The sequence below is a fragment of the Aulonocara sp. 'chitande type north' Nkhata Bay genome, linkage group LG23 (assembly GCF_057382095.1).
Source record: "Aulonocara sp. 'chitande type north' Nkhata Bay isolate Kocher_YH1m ecotype deep benthic linkage group LG23, A_spYH_male_GT1.1, whole genome shotgun sequence".
Taxonomy (NCBI): domain Eukaryota; kingdom Metazoa; phylum Chordata; class Actinopteri; order Cichliformes; family Cichlidae; genus Aulonocara; species Aulonocara sp. 'chitande type north' Nkhata Bay.
The window spans coordinates 41,094,221-41,117,035 of record NC_141365.1 but is presented as its reverse complement, the minus strand read 5'-3'; the positions used below and the strand labels follow the sequence as shown (position 1 = coordinate 41,117,035).

General features: G+C 41.1%; 2 protein-coding genes across 2 annotated transcripts; both read left to right on the top strand.

The window, feature by feature from the left end:
* The first annotated feature begins 907 nt into the window (after positions 1-907).
* Positions 908-2,241, top strand: LOC147302423 (uncharacterized). The gene is made up of 2 exons (XM_086282142.1): positions 908-922; positions 1,090-2,241. Exons 1-2 carry the CDS (start codon positions 908-910, stop codon positions 2,212-2,214), a joined length of 1,140 nt encoding a protein of 379 aa, XP_086138268.1. The 3' UTR covers positions 2,215-2,241.
* An 8,340-nt stretch (positions 2,242-10,581) lies between these two features.
* On the top strand, positions 10,582-11,898 carry LOC147302422 (uncharacterized). The gene is made up of 2 exons (XM_086282041.1): positions 10,582-10,596; positions 10,764-11,898. The coding sequence occupies exons 1-2, from the start codon at positions 10,582-10,584 to the stop codon at positions 11,886-11,888; spliced, it is 1,140 nt and encodes a 379-aa protein (XP_086138167.1). The 3' UTR covers positions 11,889-11,898.
* The last annotated feature ends 10,917 nt before the right edge of the window (positions 11,899-22,815 follow it).

Sequence of the window (22,815 nt, the reverse complement as noted above, 5' to 3'; positions counted from 1 at the left end):
GTACTACTTGAATTCATTATCCTGGTGATATAACACATTAATTCTCCATTTGGAATCAATATAGTATATAATACAGTATCTGTCTATCCATCTATATAGCTATTGAATTGAACTGGAGTGAATGGAAGAGAATTAAATAATGGATTTCATGTTTATGTTTATCTATGTTGTAACAGTGACGACTTGAGACATCTGTTTGGCACTATATGAAGAGAATTAAATAAAATTTAAATGAAAATGATATTAACTGTATTTATACATTTTATATTTTTGTATGAGACACTGTCAGTGTGCTGTTATATAACTCAGGTATTTTTAAGGCCTGACTGGTGGCATTGGTGCCCATTGCTTTACTGTGCTGTTGGATGTGTATGTGGGCTATCCCTTGTACCTGACATTTGACTGGGCATCACTGTGTTGCTATGGCATGATCCTGGTAGTTGTTGTTAATAAAACAATAACAAATTCAAATTCAAACATTGCTGCATTCTTCTGTCACTGAGGATTCCAAACCTGCACTCAGTCTCCTCATTACTTTGGTACTGAACAGACAAACTTTGGAGCTCCTGCAAACTTTATTCACAAACTGCAACTATTTTACACAAATCTGCGACTGACAACAAGCACAGAGACTTCAAACAATCACTGAAGTAAGGACTGAAAGATTTACTTTTAAACAATAATGATTAAGACCTTTTTCGTAAGGTTGTTTTCCCTTGATTGCCAGCTGTTACTGTTTTTATCTTCATATCTTTCATATTTGTCCACCTAAACAATGCTTTAATGATACAGTTTGAGAAGTTTGATATGAATTTATCCAACTGACTTGAAAATGAAACTGACAACTGTCCTGTAATCTTACACAGAGAAACCAAATCCTGCGTCTTTGCCTTGACAGACGCCTAAAATGGCTCGAGCTGTGGTAAGTTACCCTTCACTGTGTCTGTTTCTAAACATTCAATCGTGTGAATTTTTAAAGAAAAATCCAACAACAACAATAATAATATGTAACAGAGCAAAACGTCAGATGACTTGAATGTTCCTCTGCAACACAAGATCCCTTTGGCTCAAAGTCTGCCTCCTCCACAGGCAAAGGAGAAGCTCCCACACTCATCCGATGCAGACCGTTGTGCTCTGGACAATGAAGTTCCCGCTTTCATGTTCAGACCTATCAGCGCACCTGCATGTGAGCTCCCAAGTCCACCACCTGCTGATGCCAGCTTTCATTCAAAGGACACAAACAAGATCATTCACCCAGATTTGAAAAATGATCGTTCATCCCTGGATGATGAAGTGGCGTATTTCATGTGTCCTACTGATGTTCCTCTGCCTCCGAGACCTCCACCCACTGCAGAGTTACGTCTCTGCAGAAAGCGCAGATATTCTGCTGTTTTTTCTGTGGAGGATGAAGAGGAACATTTGATGCCTAAACGCATGAGGCTGATGAGTTCTGATGTTCCAGTTTCTTCAAGTCCTCCACCTGCTGATGCCAGCTTTCATTCAAAGGACACAAACAAGATCATTCACCCAGATTTGAAAAATGATCGTTCATCCCTGGATGATGAAGTGGCGTATTTCATGTGTCCTACTGATGTTCCTCTGCCTCCGAGACCTCCACCCACTGCAGAGTTACGTCTCTGCAGAAAGCGCAGACATTCTGCTGTTTTTTCTGTGGAGGATGAAGAGGAACATTTGATGCCTAAACGCATGAGGCTGATGAGTTCTGATGTTCCACTTTCTTCAAGTCCTCCACCTGCTGATGCCAGCTTTCATTCAAAGGACACAGACAAGATCATGCATCCAGATTTTAAATATGATTGTTCATCCCTGGATGATGATTTGGCCTTTTTAATGTCTCCTCTGCCTCTGACACCTCCACCCACTGCAGAGTTAGGTCTGGGCAGAAAGCGCAGATATTCAAGCGTTTTTTCTGTGGAGGATGAAGAGGAACCTTTGCCTCAGCCTAAACGCATGAGGCTGATGACTTGGGATGTCTCTAAGTCTCCAGCTGCTGAAAAGAAGTATGTTTTCTTTACGTGTCCTGAAGATAAGAGGTCTGAGTTACCTCTCAGCTCCCCCCAAGGCCATCCACCATCACCGGTCAATAATAATGACACTGACCAGTGTACCATTCTGCTGCCTCCTGAAATCCCAGTACCTCCAAGTCCTGCCCCTGTTGGAGTTCTAGAAACTGTTGATTTTCCTTGTGTTTAAATTTAAATAAGTGTTTGTAGTAATAAATAAATTTTTGAGCAAATACATGTTGAGATGATTCGGTTGCTTATGATGGTTATAATTATCCAAACAGTATTATTCCTAAGAAGATCTTTACTTTTTCTACTTATTTTCTCCATGAACTATTTTGATGTCTATTTTGAAGATCCACTCATATCATGACAGTATGCTTATTCTCAGTAGAGTGTATAGCCACATCTGAAGAAAGAATAAATTAAAGTCACTCATTAACAACTTACCACATACGCCGGAGCTGAATTCAAGATGTAAGCAGACGTTTCACAGATATCTTGGTTGTCTTTCCATTTCCTACACTAACAGTATCCTGAGAATTGGCTTATAGAGCTGATATAAAGGTGAAATTTGATGACTTAATCTAAGCATCATCAGCTTAAATGCAAATGAATCCACTGTACTTGAGGTAACCTAACACTGACCATGAACGCCACAATCACTGTGCGCCAGTCCAACACAGTGCTTTACTGTGAACTCACCACAGTACTGCAAACTAAAGTGTTTATCTTCCAGTCCAATCCAATCCATCTTTATTGAGAAAGCACTTTAAAAAACCCAGGACAAGACCAAAGTGCTGTACAGTAAATGAGTTAAGAACAATAGAATAAACTTAACAGTAAGAAAATAAAACACATAATACATAAAAAAAAATTTAAACAGCCCTATATTTAAAAACAAGATAAAACAGCAAAAATAAACTAAAAAACTCAAACTAAAAACCAACATCTTACAAGGTGTCAAAGGTCAGGGTGAAGAGATGAGTTTTCAGGAGTGATTTAAGAACAGGCAGAGAAGAAGCCTGTCTAATCTCTAAAGGCAGATCGTGTCACAGTTTCAGAGATGCTACAGCAAAAGCACGATGTCCTCTAAGTTTGCGCTCAATCCTGGGAACATTCAGGAACAGCTGATCAGCTGACCTGAGACAGCGGGTGGGTTTATAAGACTGTGGCAGCTCAGAGAGTTAAGATGCAGCTAGGTCATGGAGAGCTTTAAAGGCAAATAAAAGAATTTTTAAATGAATGCCAAAAGAAATGGGCAGCCAGTGAAGTGAAGCTAAATTAGGGGAGATGTGCTCAAACCTTCGAGTGCCAGTTAAAACACAAGCTGCAGCATTTTGCACCCTCTGTAAACGAGTAATGTATGAAGCACTGATCCCTATATAAAGTGCATTACAGTAATCCAGCCGAGTGCTAACAAAGGCGTGGATAACTGTCTCAAAGTGCTGCTGTGAAATAAATGTCTTTATTTTATCAGCTGCCTGAGCTGAAAGAAGCTTGATTTTACCACTGCCTTAATCTGGCTGACAAGCTTCAGGTCAGAGTTCACTTTGACCTCCAGGTTTGTCACAGCTGGTTTAACGTACTGTGCCAAGGTATCTAAATACACATTGGGGGTCTCAGTAGGGCTGCCAAGAGATTTGAACCCTGGTGGAGGAGACCTTCTCAATAAAAAAGTGTTTAAAAAAACGTTTACAGGCTGCAGACGAGGCTGCAGTCAGTATGTGGTGCACTAAGAACAGAGTTAATGGTTTTAAATAAAACATGCAGGTTGTGACAGTTTGACGAAACAATGTCAGATAAGTGTTGTCTTTTGGTATCTTTTACAGTTTTTTGATATTGATGCCAACAGTCCTTTAGCATCTGGAATGACACTTGTAGCTTGTTTCCATTCACGCTCAGCTCGACAGCACTCGCGTCTGACAGCCTTCAGCCAGGGGTCAGATTTAGTTTTAGGCTGCCTGGTTCTTAACGGAGCCACAGTGTCCAAAGCAATCTGGTAGGTGGAATAAAACCATGAGCTCAGTTCCTCAGTCTGGCTGCACAAAAACTCCGGGATTTTACAGTTCTGCTTAAAAACTGTTAAAAACTGCTCAGCAGTGGACGGGTCAAAAATACGACAGCGGCGAGCAGCAGCGCGGTTTAACTGAGGTACGGGCAAGAGGAACTTGAAGCATCACAGGACTTTCACAATATGAAAATAAATAACTTATTAAAACAGATCATATACACATCCAATAACTAAGTGAAAATGATTGTTTTTGTTTTTTTATTTGCTAATAAAAGTGTTAGTGCAGTCAACCATCGTTTTTGTCCTCGTGCATTAGTTTTGATTTAGTTATCAAGTAAAATTTAATAGTAATTTTTTTACTTTGATTTTTGGGATGTAGGATGATTGTGTCAGCTGTGTTTCCACTTCCCCTTTTATTTTCTGTGTATTTAAGTCTGCTGTCTTCCTCTGGTCAGTGCTGGTGCGTCTGTTTTCCTCTGTTCACGTTATTCCGGGTTTCAGGTTATCTCCTGATTCTGTTTAGGTCCATGTTCATGTTCATGTTTTTTCATCAGAGTTTCTCGCATGCACCTCCTCGGATTCATGTTCATGTTTTTCCTGTCATAGTTGTCATAGTCATACTGAGTTATTCCCAGTGTAGGTTTTAGTTTTAGTTGTCGCCCCTGTTTGCTGGGCCTTGTTTTGTGTTCATGTTTTTTCAACCTAATAAATGATTTGCTTTTTGTTAAGATTCAGTTCCATCTCTCCCTTGTCTGCTTTTGGGTTCATACTGCAATCACATCAGCCACAGTGACAATAAACTTATTTTGATTTTTAACTTTCTTTATTTTTTCAAATTTATTATGTATATATAAACATTTTGCATCTTACAATATAAAGCCTGGATCCTGCACATATTGCACTTTGAACTTGAAGTGTGTTGTCTGTTTATTGGAGATTGTACTACTTGAATTCATTATCCTGGTGATATAACACATTAATTCTCCATTTGGAATCAATATAGTATATAATACAGTATCTGTCTATCCATCTATATAGCTATTGAATTGAACTGGAGTGAATGGAAGAGAATTAAATAATGGATTTCATGTTTATGTTTATCTATGTTGTAACAGTGACGACTTGAGACATCTGTTTGGCACTATATGAAGAGAATTAAATAAAATTTAAATGAAAATGATATTAACTGTATTTATACATTTTATATTTTTGTATGAGACACTGTCAGTGTGCTGTTATATAACTCAGGTATTTTTAAGGCCTGACTGGTGGCATTGGTGCCCATTGCTTTACTGTGCTGTTGGATGTGTATGTGGGCTATCCCTTGTACCTGACATTTGACTGGGCATCACTGTGTTGCTATGGCATGATCCTGGTAGTTGTTGTTAATAAAACAATAACAAATTCAAATTCAAACATTGCTGCATTCTTCTGTCACTGAGGATTCCAAACCTGCACTCAGTCTCCTCATTACTTTGGTACTGAACAGACAAACTTTGGAGCTCCTGCAAACTTTATTCACAAACTGCAACTATTTTACACAAATCTGCGACTGACAACAAGCACAGAGACTTCAAACAATCACTGAAGTAAGGACTGAAAGATTTACTTTTAAACAATAATGATTAAGACCTTTTTCGTAAGGTTGTTTTCCCTTGATTGCCAGCTGTTACTGTTTTTATCTTCATATCTTTCATATTTGTCCACCTAAACAATGCTTTAATGATACAGTTTGAGAAGTTTGATATGAATTTATCCAACTGACTTGAAAATGAAACTGACAACTGTCCTGTAATCTTACACAGAGAAACCAAATCCTGCGTCTTTGCCTTGACAGACGCCTAAAATGGCTCGAGCTGTGGTAAGTTACCCTTCACTGTGTCTGTTTCTAAACATTCAATCGTGTGAATTTTTAAAGAAAAATCCAACAACAACAACAATAATATGTAACAGAGCAAAACGTCAGATGACTTGAATGTTCCTCTGCAACACAAGATCCCTTTGGCTCAAAGTCTGCCTCCTCCACAGGCAAAGGAGAAGCTCCCACACTCATCCAGTGGAGACCGTTGTGCTCTGGACAATGAAGTTCCCGCTTTCATGTTCAGACCTATCAGCGCACCTGCATGTGAGCTCCCAAGTCCACCACCTGCTGATGCCAGCTTTCATTCAAAGGACACAAACAAGATCATTCACCCAGATTTGAAAAATGATCGTTCATCCCTGGATGATGAAGTGGCGTTTTTCATGTGTCCTACTGATGTTCCTCTGCCTCCGAGACCTCCACCCACTGCAGAGTTACGTCTCTGCAGAAAGCGCAGATATTCTGCTGTTTTTTCTGTGGAGGATGAAGAGGAACATTTGATGCCTAAACGCATGAGGCTGATGAGTTCTGATGTTCCACTTTCTTCAAGTCCTCCACCTGCTGATGCCAGCTTTCATTCAAAGGACACAGACAAGATCATGCATCCAGATTTTAAATATGATTGTTCATCCCTGGATGATGATTTGGCCTTTTTAATGTGTCCTCTGCCTCTGACACCTCCACCCACTGCAGAGTTAGGTCTGGGCAGAAAGCGCAGATATTCAAGCGTTTTTTCTGTGGAGGATGAAGAGGAACCTTTGCCTCAGCCTAAACGCATGAGGCTGATGACTTGGGATGTCTCTAAGTCTCCAGCTGCTGAAAAGAAGTATGTTTTCTTTATGTGTCCTGAAGATAAGAGGTCTGAGTTACCTCTCAGCTCCCCCCAAGGCCATCCACCATCACCGGTCAATAATAATGACACTGACCAGTGTACCATTCTGCTGCCTCCTGAAATCCCAGTACCTCCAAGTCCTGCCCCTGTTGGAGTTCTAGAAACTGTTGATTTTCCTTGTGTTTAAATTTAAATAAGTGTTTGTAGTAATAAATAAATTTTTGAGCAAATACATGTTGAGATGATTCGGTTGCTTATGATGGTTATAATTATCCAAACAGTATTATTCCTAAGAAGATCTTTACTTTTTCTACTTATTTTCTCCATGAACTATTTTGATGTCTATTTTGAAGATCCACTCATATCATGACAGTATGCTTATTCTCAGTAGAGTGTATAGCCACATCTGAAGAAAGAATAAATTAAAGTCACTCATTAACAACTTACCACATACGCCGGAGCTGAATTCAAGATGTAAGCAGACGTTTCACAGATATCTTGGTTGTCTTTCCATTTCCTACACTAACAGTATCCTGAGAATTGTCTTATACAGCTGATATAAAGGTGAAATTTGATGACTTAATCGAAGCATCATCAGCTTAAATGCAAATGAATCCACTGTACTTGAGGTAACCTAACACTGACCATGAACGCCACAATCACTGTGCGCCAGTCCAACACAGTGCTTTACTGTGAACTCACCACAGTACTGCAAACTAAAGTGTTTATCTTCCAGTCCAATCCAATCCATCTTTATTGAGAAAGCACTTTAAAAAACCCAGGACAAAACCAAAGTGCTGTACAGTAAATGAGTTAAGAACAATAGAATAAACTTAACAGTAAGAAAATAAAACACATAATACATAAAAAAATTAAACAGCCCTATATTTAAAAACAAGATAAAACAGCAAAAATAAACTAAAAAACTCAAACTAAAAACCAACATCTTACAAGGTGTCAAAGGTCAGGGTGAAGAGATGAGTTTTCAGGAGTGATTTAAGAACAGGCAGAGAAGAAGCCTGTCTAATCTCTAAAGGCAGATCGTGTCACAGTTTCAGAGATGCTACAGCAAAAGCACGATGTCCTCTAAGTTTGCGCTCAGTCCTGGGAACATTCAGGAACAGCTGATCAGCTGACCTGAGACAGCGGGTGGGTTTATAAGACTGTGGCAGCTCAGAGAGTTAAGATGCAGCTAGGTCATGGAGAGCTTTAAAGGCAAATAAAAGAATTTTTAAATGAATGCCAAAAGAAATGGGCAGCCAGTGAAGTGAAGCTAAATTAGGGGAGATGTGCTCAAACCTTCGAGTGCCAGTTAAAACACAAGCTGCAGCATTTTGCACCCTCTGTAAACGAGTAATGTATGAAGCACTGATCCCTATATAAAGTGCATTACAGTAATCCAGCCGAGTGCTAACAAAGGCGTGGATAACTGTCTCAAAGTGCTGCTGTGAAATAAATGTCTTTATTTTATCAGCTGCCTGAGCTGAAAGAAGCTTGATTTTACCACTGCCTTAATCTGGCTGACAAGCTTCAGGTCAGAGTTCACTTTGACCTCCATGTTTGTCACAGCTGGTTTAACGTACTGTGCCAAGGTATCTAAATACACATTGGGGGTCTCAGTAGGGCTGCCAAGAGATTTGAGCCCTGGTGGAGGAGACCTCAATAAAAAAGTGTTTAAAAAAACGTTTACAGGCTGCAGACGAGGCTGCAGTCAGTATGTGGTGCACTAAGAACAGAGTTAATGGTTTTAAATAAAACATGCAGGTTGCGACAGTTTGACGAAACAATGTCAGATAAGTGTTGTCTTTTGGCATCTTTTACAGGTTTTTGATATTGATGCCAACAGTCCTTTAGCATCTGGAATGACACTTGTAGCTTGTTTCCATTCACGCTCAGCTCGACAGCACTTGTGTCTGACAGCCTTCAGCCAGGGGTCAGATTTAGTTTTAGGCTGCCTGGTTCTTAATGGAGCCACAGTGTCCAAAGCAATCTGGTAGGTGGAATAAAACCATGAGCTCAGTTCCTCAGTCTGGCTGCACAAAAACTCCGGGATTTTACAGTTCTGCTTAAAAACTGTTAAAAACTGCTCAGCAGTGGACGGGTCAAAAATACGACAGCGGCGAGCAGCAGCACGGTTTAACTGAGGTACGGGCAAGAGGAACTTGAAGCATCACAGGACTTTCACAATATGAAAATAAATAACTTATTAAAACAGATCATATACACATCCAATAACTAAGTGAAAATGATTGTTTTTGTTTTTTTATTTGCTAATAAAAGTGTTAGTGCAGTCAACCATCGTTTTTGTCCTCGTGCATTAGTTTTGATTTAGTTATCAAGTAAAATTTAATAGTAATTTTTTTACTTTGATTTTTGGGATGTAGGATGATTGTGTCAGTGTGTTTCCACTTCCCCTTTTATTTTCTGTGTATTTAAGTCTGCTGTCTTCCTCTGGTCAGTGCTGGTGCGTCTGTTTTCCTCTGTTCACGTTATTCCCGGTTTCAGGTTATCTCCTGATTCTGTTTAGGTCCATGTTCATGTTCATGTTTTTTCATCAGAGTTTCTCGCATGCACCTCCTCGGATTCATGTTCATGTTTTTCCTGTCATAGTTGTCATAGTCATACTGAGTTATTCCCAGTGTAGGTTTTAGTTTTAGTTGTCGCCCCTGTTTGCTGGGCCTTGTTTTGTGTTCATGTTTTTTCAACCTAATAAATGATTTGCTTTTTGTTAAGATTCAGTTCCATCTCTCCCTTGTCTGCTTTTGGGTTCATACTGCAATCACATCAGCCACAGTGACAATAAACTTATTTTGATTTTTAACTTTCTTTATTTTTTCAAATTTATTATGTATATATAAACATTTTGCATCTTACAATATAAAGCCTGGATCCTGCACATATTGCACTTTGAACTTGAAGTGTGTTGTCTGTTTATTGGAGATTGTACTACTTGAATTCATTATCCTGGTGATATAACACATTAATTCTCCATTTGGAATCAATATAGTATATAATACAGTATCTGTCTATCCATCTATATAGCTATTGAATTGAACTGGAGTGAATGGAAGAGAATTAAATAATGGATTTCATGTTTATGTTTATCTATGTTGTAACAGTGACGACTTGAGACATCTGTTTGGCACTATATGAAGAGAATTAAATAAAATTTAAATGAAAATGATATTAACTGTATTTATACATTTTATATTTTTGTATGAGACACTGTCAGTGTGCTGTTATATAACTCAGGTATTTTTAAGGCCTGACTGGTGGCATTGGTGCCCATTGCTTTACTGTGCTGTTGGATGTGTATGTGGGCTATCCCTTGTACCTGACATTTGACTGGGCATCACTGTGTTGCTATGGCATGATCCTGGTAGTTGTTGTTAATAAAACAATAACAAATTCAAATTCAAACATTGCTGCATTCTTCTGTCACTGAGGATTCCAAACCTGCACTCAGTCTCCTCATTACTTTGGTACTGAACAGACAAACTTTGGAGCTCCTGCAAACTTTATTCACAAACTGCAACTATTTTACACAAATCTGCGACTGACAACAAGCACAGAGACTTCAAACAATCACTGAAGTAAGGACTGAAAGATTTACTTTTAAACAATAATGATTAAGACCTTTTTCGTAAGGTTGTTTTCCCTTGATTGCCAGCTGTTACTGTTTTTATCTTCATATCTTTCATATTTGTCCACCTAAACAATGCTTTAATGATACAGTTTGAGAAGTTTGATATGAATTTATCCAACTGACTTGAAAATGAAACTGACAACTGTCCTGTAATCTTACACAGAGAAACCAAATCCTGCGTCTTTGCCTTGACAGACGCCTAAAATGGCTCGAGCTGTGGTAAGTTACCCTTCACTGTGTCTGTTTCTAAACATTCAATCGTGTGAATTTTTAAAGAAAAATCCAACAACAACAATAATAATATGTAACAGAGCAAAACGTCAGATGACTTGAATGTTCCTCTGCAACACAAGATCCCTTTGGCTCAAAGTCTGCTTCCTCCACAGGCAAAGGAGAAGCTCCCACACTCATCCAGTGCAGACCGTTGTGCTCTGGACAATGAAGTTCCCGCTTTCATGTTCAGACCTATCAGCGCACCTGCATGTGAGCTCCCAAGTCCACCACCTGCTGATGCCAGCTTTCATTCAAAGGACACAAACAAGATCATGCATCCAGATTTGAAAAGTGATCGTTCATCCCTGGATGATGAAGTGGCGTTTTTCATGTGTCCTGCTGATGTTCCTCTGCCTCCGAGACCTCCACCCACTGCAGAGTTACGTCTCTGCAGAAAGCGCAGATATTCTGCTGTTTTTTCTGTGGAGGATGAAGAGGAACATTTGATGCCTAAACGCATGAGGCTGATGAGTTCTGATGTTCCAGTTTCTTCAAGTCCTCCACCTGCTGATGACAGCTTTCATTCAAAGGACACAAACGAGATCATTCACCCAGATTTGAAAAATGATCGTTCATCCCTGGATGATGAAGTGGCGTTTTTCATGTGTCCTGCTGATGTTCCTCTGCCTCCGAGACCTCCACCCACTGCAGAGTTACGTCTCTGCAGAAAGCGCAGATATTCTGCTGTTTTTTCTGTGGAGGATGAAGAGGAACATTTGATGCCTAAACGCATGAGGCTGATGAGTTCTGATGTTCCAGTTTCTTCAAGTCCTCCACCTGCTGATGCCAGCTTTCATTCAAAGGAAACAAACAAGATCATGCATCCAGATTTTAAATATGATTGTTCATCCCTGGATGATGATTTGGCCTTTTTAATGTCTCCTCTGCCTCTGACACCTCCACCCATTGCAGAGTTAGGTCTGGGCAGAAAGCGCAGATATTCAAGCGTTTTTTCTGTGGAGGATGAAGAGGAACCTTTGCCTCAGCCTAAACGCATGAGGCTGATGACTTGGGATGTCTCTAAGTCTCCAGCTGCTGAAAAGAAGTATGTTTTCTTTATGTGTCCTGAAGATAAGAGGTCTGAGTTACCTCTCAGCTCCCCCCAAGGCCATCCACCATCACCGGTCAATAATAATGACACTGACCAGTGTACCATTCTGCTGCCTCCTGAAATCCCAGTACCTCCAAGTCCTGCCCCTGTTGGAGTTCTAGAAACTGTTGATTTTCCTTGTGTTTAAATTTAAATAAGTGTTTGTAGTAATAAATAAATTTTTGAGCAAATACATCTTGAAATGATTCAGTTGCTTATGATGGTTATAATTATCCAAACAGTATTGTTCCTAAGAAGATCTTTACTTTTTCTACTTATTTTCTCCATGAACTATTTTGATGTCTATTTTGAAGATCCACTCATATCGTGACAGTATGCTTATTCTCAGTAGAGTGTATAGCCACATCTGAAGAAAGAATCAATTAAAGTCACTCATTAACAACTTACCACATACGCCGGAGCTGAATTCAAGATGTAAGCAGACGTTTCACAGATATCTTGGTTGTCTTTCCATTTCCTACACTAACAGTATCCTGAGAATTGTCTTATACAGCTGATATAAAGGTGAAATTTGAGGACTTAATCTAAGCATCATCAGCTTAAATGCAAATGAATCCACTGTACTTGAGGTAACCTAACACTGACCATGAACGCCACAATCACTGTGCGCCAGTCCAACACAGTGCTTTACTGTGAACTCACCACAGTACTGCAAACTAAAGTGTTTATCTTCCAGTCCAATCCAATCCATCTTTATTGAGAAAGCACTTTAAAAAACCCAGGACAAGACCAAAGTGCTGTACAGTAAATGAGTTAAGAACAATAGAATAAACTTAACAGTAAGAAAATAAAACACATAATACATAAAAAATTTTTAAACAGCCCTATATTTAAAAACAAGATAAAACAGCAAAAATAAACTAAAAAACTCAAACTAAAAACCAACATCTTACAAGGTGTCAAAGGTCAGGGTGAAGAGATGAGTTTTCAGGAGTGATTTAAGAACAGGCAGAGAAGAAGCCTGTCTAATCTCTAAAGGCAGATCGTGTCACAGTTTCAGAGATGCTACAGCAAAAGCACGATGTCCTCTAAGTTTGCGCTCAGTCCTGGGAACATTCAGGAACAGCTGATCAGCTGACCTGAGACAGCGGGTGGGTTTATAAGACTGTGGCAGCTCAGAGAGTTAAGATGCAGCTAGGTCATGGAGAGCTTTAAAGGCAAATAAAAGAATTTTAAAATGAATGCCAAAAGAAATGGGCAGCCAGTGAAGTGAAGCTAAATTAGGGGAGATGTGCTCAAACCTTCGAGTGCCAGTTAAAACACAAGCTGCAGCATTTTGCACCCTCTGTAAACGAGTAATGTATGAAGCACTGATCCCTATATAAAGTGCATTACAGTAATCCAGCCGAGTGCTAACAAAGGCGTGGATAACTGTCTCAAAGTGCTGCTGTGAAATAAATGTCTTTATTTTATCAGCTGCCTGAGCTGAAAGAAGCTTGATTTTACCACTGCCTTAATCTGACTGTCAAGCTTCAGGTCAGAGTTCACTTTGACCTCCAGGTTTGTCACAGCTGGTTTAACGTACTGTGCCAAGGTATCTAAATACACATTGGGGGTCTCAGTAGGGCTACCAAGAGATTTGAGCCCTGGTGGAGGAGACCTTCTCAATAAAAAAGTGTTTAAAAAAACGTTTACAGGCTGCAGACGAGGCTGCAGTCAGTATGTGGTGCACTAAGAACAGAGTTAATGGTTTTAAATAAAACATGCAGGTTGCGACAGTTTGATGAAACAATGTCAGATAAGTGTTGTCTTTTGGTATCTTTTACAGTTTTTTGATATTGATGCCAACAGTCCTTTAGCATCTGGAATGACACTTGTAGCTTGTTTCCATTCACGCTCAGCTCGACAGCACTCGCGTCTGACAGCCTTCAGCCAGGGGTCAGATTTAGTTTTAGGCTGCCTGGTTCTTAATGGAGCCACAGTGTCCAAAGCAATCTGGTAGGTGGAATAAAACCATGAGCTCAGTTCCTCAGTCTGGCTGCACAAAAGCTCCGGGATTTTACAGTTCTGCTTAAAAACTGTTAAAAACTGCTCAGCAGTGGACGGGTCAAAAATACGACAGCGGCGAGCAGCAGCGCGGTTTAACTGAGGTACGGGCAAGAGGAACTTGAAGCATCACAGGACTTTCACAATATGAAAATAAATAACTTATTAAAACAGATCATATACACATCCAATAACTAAGTGAAAATGATTGTTTTTGTTTTTTTATTTGCTAATAAATGTGTCAGTGCAGTCAACCATCGTTTTTGTCCTCGTGCATTAGTTTTGATTTAGTTATCAAGTAAAATTTAATAGTAATTTTTTTACTTTGATTTTTGGGATGTAGGATGATCATTTTCATTTCTGTCTAACGCTGTGACATCTTCTTGTTCCAGCATGATTTCTTTCTCATTGACATTTGATGGGTTTTCAAGGTGTTCCATTAACATTACATCTTATTTATTATAATTGTATATGTGCGTGACTTGGAGCATGAACCAGAAATATGCAAGCCTCGTGGAGGTTTTTTTGTCTCTAAATGATCGAAATTAAAAATCTCGGTATCATCGGGACCTCATCCATCTAGTCGAGGAGCTGACCGCGGTCTAGACTACACTAAGCGGCAGCAGTGTACTCCTAGTATGTACAATGCACCACTATGAGACATAAATGCACACTTAGTGTGATGTATTCTTAACAACTTTGAATAATGGAGTATGAAGTGAGAGGCATTTAATGAACTGGAAGTGCTTCTCTGAGCCCTCACACGCCCAAGACAGATTAGGAAGAGAGGGGAACCACCTTGCTGCATGAGTAGCTACGCGGTCAGGTTGACTTCCACATGGTTTGCTGGGGACGCTGCCAGGGAGGAGAATGTCAATTTTAAAAGAGCGTCTCATTCCTCTGGGCTGGAGGGTGGCGGATAAAGCTTTGGTGCATTACCGTGAGGCGAAGGCCATCCATCACAGCTTTGTGTGTATGTGTGTGTGTGTGTGTGTGCACAGTATCTGCATGTGCTGACTGCATGCAGGTAGTGCTGCACTCCTCTAGGCTGTTGTAGTGTGGTTATAGGAGTGGATGAGGGAGGGGAGTGCTGGGCCTGGTGGATAGATGCGGATCCAGAGCATCTGGAGACAAGGACTCTCACTGGTGTTGAGTGGGGGCAGGTTATTTATTCAGCTGGGGGTTGTGGGAATACTTGAAGCATCTTCCCGCTGATGAAGAACTGTTGCTTTCAGTTACATTGCAACGTGGTGGAACATATTTGGTGTCAGAGGCTGCTTTGTCTTGCACCACACATAGCTATAATAACGCAGAAAGAGACCTGCACACATGCTTATACCATACATTTACACACAGAACATATAATTTAATATTCATGAGTAGCTGGGGTTTCTCAACAGATTCAAGACTCAGCAGTAGACAAGACGGTGCAACACTTTGTCTCCCACTTGAAAATACCAAGTTAAAAAATATATATATTTTGGACATAAATGGCTGTGAAAGCAGCTCAGAGCTAAATTTATATGCGCATAATTTGCAGAACCTTTTGTATTTTCGCTTCTGTTGGAGGTGATCCACTCAATACAGAAGCACACAAGTGCAGAGGCGCTTCTCCTTCTTGGCAAGGTGCTGCGAGAGAGAGAGAGAGATACTGTAGTTTGACCTGCTGAACTTGTGCTGCTTAGCATACCATGCTCTCTGGGGCTAACATACAATACCCATGCAAATTCTGTTCCCGCACAGCCCCACGCCCCCTCTTGTTTCCATAACAACCGAAGGTGCGGGAGAAAGGCCTCGGCCTGGGTGGGAGGACACCTGGGGGACTAAAACCTGTGCGTGTGCGCGTCCACAGCTCCAACAAGCAGGTCTGTACATGCAAAAAAATGAAAGAACATAAACTAAACGCAACGCGTGCAGGTGGAGTTGTGCACGCCCACCCACTCATCCAGCTACTCTTGTTGTTATCCCTTCCCCAGGTGGGTTAGAATTGGAGGCAGGTGGCGCATGCTCCCCAGTCCCCATCCTCTAAGGTGTTATTACTGTTACAAATAATCCCATGATGACGCCAAGTCCAAACTGTATCAAAAATAAAGTGGGGATATTGATTTGATTTCTGCAGCGTTTGGATTTGCCTGCTATTTGTTGTTCTTTCCTCTGTATATATGAACACTGCAGCGCTGGTTCATTGTGTGTGGCCTTGGTCATGGGAGGAAGGCCTTTTTTTGTGCAGCTTGCTTATTCTACTACAATGTGTTTACTTGACTTGATACTCCCAGTGGCCTGATGGTTGTTATGTCTCAAAGGGCTCCAAACTGCACTTTGAGGGGGAGTGATAAGCAAATCGAGCCGGCCTCTTTCCTCCCTCTTTTATTTGGTTACATGCAGAACAATTGTTCCATTTGTGTAAACTGTTTTTTTCTGCTTTTTCTCTTCCCTCTCGAAGTCACCGCACGAATATTTGCGAGCACGAAAGCTTGTGTGGGAGCGTGGCGGTTTGAAGCCGGTGCAAATGTGAGATTCGCTCCGTGATGTAATAATTCAGGTGAAAAACAATGCAGAGAGGAATGCAGCGAGCTAAATCTCTCCCGTGGATCTGCCGCCGTGGCATCATTCAGGGAGAGCCCGTGCGACGCGCGTGCTGGTATGAGGGAGGGTGTTTGTGAGGGGAGATAGGAGAAAGAGAAAGAGAGAGGGGGATAGCTAAGCTTGGTGGTGTGAATGATGTTTAACTGGAGCTCAGCAGAGTTGAATGAGGCTGTAAATCTGCTCTCCTCCTGGGTGCAGTTTTTCTAGAGCGCTATGGTACAGAGCTATCACAGAGAGACGGATGTCACCACATTACAGTCCTACACACACACACACACACACACACACACGCACACTTTTTTCCTCACCTCCTACAAGGCATAAAATATAACCCATACCATCAACAGCAGCCCACTCAGAGGATTGAGGGCATACACAGAGCACAGAGCTCCATCCCACATTAACCAAACAGTGAGAGCTCTCCCTCTCGAGGCTTCACATCGACACCGGCCTCGCTGGCACATAATCTTTCTCTGCCACATCGCTTTTCCTCACAGCTTACACTGTCTATGATGAAATCGTAAAGAAGGAAAACAACAGTCGCTGAGTGACAGCTGCAATTTCATGCCATAATGGAAATCAGTGTATTGGATAGATAAGATGAAGGATGGGAATAGTTGTTGTAAGGTCAGTGTTTTTGTTGCTTTTTTCTCCCTGTTGAGAGAAATGTATCTATTATATGTCCAAGTGTATTATTTACAGCATGACTGTGGCCATGGAGTTATCACTGAAGGGGGACTGAATGTGGAAAGGCATTAATGCAAACATCTGACAAATAAAACATAATGAAGATATTAAAGTTAGTTGAATGTGAGCACTACTGGGTACATGTGAGCATAATTAGGTTTACATAACTTAACAATCATGGCTTCTGATAGATTTGGGAATTTTTTTTGTTTTTTCTGTGCTTTTTGTGACTGGTTTGACTGAAGTTAAGATTTTCCACTAATATGGAATCTTGAATGAGCCTAAATTTAGGAAAAATAAACTGATCTGCGAGGATTTTCACACACAACCATCTCCAGAGTTTACCATCTGAAAACGAGAAAATAGCCAGTGAGCGGCAGTTCTCTGGGAGAAACTGCTGTGTTGATGTCAGAGGGCAGAGTTGACATCAATGGTCAGGCTGCTTCAAACTGATTGAAAGGTAACAGTAGCTCAAATAACCACCTGTTACAACCAAGGTATGCAGAAAATGCGCAGTGCATCAAATCTTAAAGCAGATGGGCAACAGCAACAGAAGACCACAGCGGGTGCCGCTCCTGTCAGCTAAGAACAGGAAACTGGTGCTTGAGTTCACACTGGCTCAGGTCTTGAGTTCTGTGCAACAATCTGATAGTAGGACCTGAATTTGCTGTAAACAACATGAATGCATGCATCCTGCTTTGTATCAATGGTTCAGACTGCTGCTGGTGATGTAACGGGGTGGAGGATACATTCTTGGCACGCATTGGCCCCCTTAGTACCAACTGAGCATTGTTTAAATGTGGCAGCTTACCACATTGTTGCTGACCATGTTCATCCCTTTATGACCACAGGGCACCCACCTTCTGATGGCTGCTTCAACAGAACAACACCCCATTTCAAAAACCTAAAATCCCCTCGAACTGGTTTCCTTAACTTCATATGTCCACAGTGACCAGTTCTCAAACTAACAGAACTCCTTATGGATGTGGTGGAACGGGAAATTCACATGATGGATATTCAGCCGAGAAATCTGCAGCAACTGTGTGATGCTGTCATGTAAATATGGATCAATCTGAGGAAAGTTTCCTCCTTGTTGAATCTATGCAACACATAATTTTGGTTCTGATGGGAAAAAAAGCTCCAACCATGACCAGCAAGGCGCACCTAATAAAGTGGCTGTATGCTTCTTTTTGTTAAACATATGAAACACGCAGTAAGGCATTTGACAAATATTAGACCCGCCCCCAGCAGTCAAGCATGAGCTTCTGCTGGTGTATGGGAGCACCATTTGGACAAACCACATGCAGCACACCGTGATACTATAAACAGTGATAACAATAATGACACGTTGTTACGGTTATGATTACATTTGCTAATGATTATTTTGAACAACGCAGCAAAATATGAGGGGCTGAGAGGTGATCATATTATCTATATATGGCTATGTTAGTAGGATGTGGCCCCTGGGAGATTTATAGTAAATGTGGAAGTTTTAAATATTTCAAATATTTTATCGCAAATACCAAACGGGAGCATTTACAGAACAAAACTTTGATGCTTTTACAGTTTACCTTTTTATTTACTGCATATCTGCCCACATCACACCATCGTCATCAAAGGAAAAGTGTGGTGGGTGTTCCCGACACAGCTGCTTGGTAAACACACGTTACTTACTAATTTGATTCAGGTGAGGAGATTTAAGTGCAGAGCCGGGGAGACTTGGGCGGTTGTTTTTTCGACGGGTAAAATCGTCAATTATTTTGGAACAGATTGGTCTCAAAGTGCAATTGAACTTGATTATTGGCTCAATGGAAAATGTAATGAAAAAGCCCTGATTTGAAAGGAAAGTTATGAGAAGGCTATTTCAATTACTCTAGAAAGCCTAAACTGGGATACCAGCACCCCGCACCAAACACACTCAACAGGCTCAGACACTCTGACGTTTTCTTTATTTCTTTATTTTCTTTCTTCTTTTTTTCCCTTTTTTAATGACAGTGAGCGCGAATCGTGATGAGCACAGCTGTTTATTTGCCTTTTCCCCCTGAAATCCGCTCCAGCTGCATTCTTTAAAGCGTCATGCCTTTGTCACTGTTAATTGATTACCACTTCTCATGAAATACAACTTTGTTTTTTTCAATTCTATTATTGACACGCTTGTTCAAATAATTACAGTCTTAACTGCTCAGCTTTGTTGAAATCATTTGACAGATACAGAGTGAAGAAACAGTCTACGGTGCCAGCATCGAACAGATTATTACAGATGCTTTTAAGATTATCCAAAGGAAGAAAAAAACCCCACTCAAATCCTGACAGCCTGTCAGGGATGATTGCTCAACTAACTGCTTTCCTTTTTGTGACTGACAGATACGTTTTAGCTGTTTTTTTCCCCTCTCGGGTTCAAGAGTTCACAGCGATTAAGGTTTCACAGAACTTACTTGAACTGTTTTAAGAGCTAAGTTAAAACTTAAACCATCATCATCATCCTGCAGTTTTCGAGTATCAATGGTGATCACTCTTCTATTCAAAAGTCATTTTGGTTGGACCAACCAACTAAAGTAAGTTATTGGTTGCTATAATTGATAGAAAATTTGCCAGACCTCTGGGGTCTGAATTGATAGTAAGGCTGACCCCAATACAAAAATAGAACTTTTATCTAATTCAACATAATATCAATCATATCAAAGATCTCCTTGGGCAAAGTGAACTTACTCATTTAAATCTATTTGAGCCAGACAATAGGTCTACAGACTCAAAGTTCCACTGATTTCATTTAATAAATTGGGCCAAGCATCTTCCATACACTGTATATAAGAGATGGAGGTATTTCTGAACTCTTCATTTTGTAGCCTCCACTTTTACAGCTGGCGCCAACTTGTTATTTTGGACACAGAAGTGACCACATTTAAATTCAGTCCAATTTAATTAAAATTTATTTATATAGCACCAAATCACAGGAACAGTCACCTCAAGGCCACAATCACACGATCTCCTGTGAGCACCCACTTGGTGACAGTGGGAAGGAAAAACTCCCTTTTAACAGGAAGAAACCTCCAGCAGAACCAGGGGCAGGGAGGGGCAGCTATCTGCTGTGACCATCTGGTTATTAGAAGAAGGATGCAAGTTATCAAGTAGCTAGCTAACACCAACTTTGAGGCTTCTTAATACAAAATCCACACAATCAATGTGTGGGGTCCATCTTTTATTTACAGTTCATAGGTGAAACCTAGGTTACGGTTTTTGGTCTAAGTGACCAAAGTAGCCTACCTCACTCAAAGAGCTAATAATGTAAAACTCTAAGGGTTAATACCCTCTCTACAGCTGTTATGAAGAGGAACATCAGGAATAGAGATCAAAGTATTTCATGTACCAGTCAGTAAACGTGTATTTCATCTGTGAAGCTGGTTATGGTAACATTAGAGTCCATAGGGCATCAACTTGCCTTTGGAGTCACCCTCACGTGGCCATTTGCGAGTCTTATTTTTCAGCCCTGGAACTTTCTGCTTGTTTTAAGCATTTGATCAAACAAAACAGTGGTTAAAACAGCAAATAACATTTCTCCTCAAGGAATAATCCCACTGGCATCTGATGTCAAGCACTTGAAGTGCAACACCTTCAATCAAGCTCAACCAACAACACTCCAGACAGATGGTTAGGGCTGACTGCGAGAGGCCTCCCACCATGCCCGATAACAAGTTTCCCTGGCTATATAGGGCAACTGTGAGTGTAAACACACCAGCCTCAAGTGGAGAGGACAGGTGGCCTGCCACACAGGACCGCTGGTCATGTTGCGAGTCCACAACAGAAGTTCAGTTATGTGGAAATGCCTGAGTGTCTTAATAGTGCGATACAGTGCCAGTGGCTCAGATCTGATGATGGGGGCTATAGCAGAGCTGTGATACTTCTGGGAAATCAAATCTGAACCAAAATGTTGCTGCTGAGCAAAGGCGGCTCGAGGCATTAGCTTTAGTCTAGTGGGAGGAACATACAAGCGAAAACAAAACCTAAAACCAGACCATCAGTGATGCGTTCCCTTGTCAAGAGGCCTCAAAATTGCCTCAAATGACACTCGATATCTTTTTTTTTTATCAAGTTAATTTCCTCCTTTCTGCCTCACAATGATAGGACTGCTGGCCTAGTTTGGACCTCTGAAAGGAGCCTTTTCCACCCCAATCATTTCCTCCATGTATTTGTTTTCGGAAGCAGCATCCTCTGGAGGCGGGCAGATGATGATGTCACAGAGGAAGGAAAATGATGGTTTGCCTGCTGTTTGTACAAGACTTTGGCATTTGTTGTCACTGGGTCTGGCATCACTGGCAGGCACACTGCCACCGAACCCCCCCACTCCCCCACCCCCACTCGGCCTAGCCTTCATCCACCCTCCCCGCAATGACCCATATAGGTGCTTTGAATTGCTTGGCAGGCTCAGGAAGATTTATCTGGGCCCCCCTCCCAGAAAGACCACTGGGATTTAAGCATGTGGTGGTGGTTCGAGTGCAGCTAAACATGTAAGCAGGTTGTCAATTTTGACTCGTGTACGTTTGTGCGTTTGTGTCTGTGCATCGCTGCTGCAGTTTGTGACAGCTCTTTGGATGCAGTTGAAGGAGATATGCTGTCTAGTCTCCAGGTGTTCTTTTTCAGACACTCACTGAAGGAGTTGTGTGTTTTTTTGATGTGTGAATTACTTTTGGTGAGGTACATTCTGTTCTCTTAATATCCTGGATGAGTAAATCGAAAGCTGTTTAATAGGATAACTGCATTTAAAACCCCAAAAAGCTGATTTAAACAGGCCTCGTAAAGTTGAGCCATCATGAGAATCTTTTATCAGGCAACGTAAAGAGAACAATAATTAAGTTAGAAGACCAAAGAAAGTTTCCTCCCCGACTGTGATGACTAATACTCTGACTTCTCTTTTCCACCCTTCTTGCATAATCCCCCAGATTAATTAGCTGTGTGTTCGAGTCACTTCCTGTAGCGCGACCCTCAAATAGGCTCCCTTCTCTCAATCTGGCCTATCCACGTATAGGGCGCCAGAGCGTTTTCCCTTTGAAGACCGCTCGGGCTTCAGAGGCAACAAAACTCTCTGATCTGGCGGCTAAAGGAAAGGGCTCCTGCAGCGTGCCGTTACAGGCTGATAAAAACTTAGAAAGAAAAAAAGAACAACATTTGGGTAACACACACACACACACTCAGAGGGGGGGAAAAATTAAGAATAATTTGGTAGTGAAAACAAGAGGCAGCATGGAACAATGACAATCTGGCTCCTTTGGTAATTTCCTGTCGGCATTCATTCGTGTGATGTGGTCGTGACTGTTCTGCCGGGATCAATCAAACCTGTGAGCAGATGGCATCGCACTCCTCCAGCGGACTGGGGATTGTCTGTGAGGATGTTTTTTCGTAGTTTTTTTTCTTTCAGAGATGGTAATTGGCCCGCTATGTCACGGACCGGAGCATCCTAACAGCCGCTGCCATTGCCACCATGCAGCAACAACACCTTTCATTATGCTTAGCACAGCTCATAATGTCCTACCCATGCTGCAGGCTGCATTTCTTTTAAAACTCCAGCTTGTATTAAGCACGGCTGTAATTAATAAGGTGCGACTGCAATGAGCTCGGATGAGGGAAAAACACATTTCAGGAGCAGCATTTTCATTTATCCAAGTTTGCCCCGCCCCCTGTATAAAATTTGGACCACTTTGGCTCCCTTACCACACGCACCCACGAGGCCTAGACAAGTCAAACATATCTCCTTCTGGATCGGAAACTGCGTTTGCTAACAGGGCTTGCATTTAGGTGAA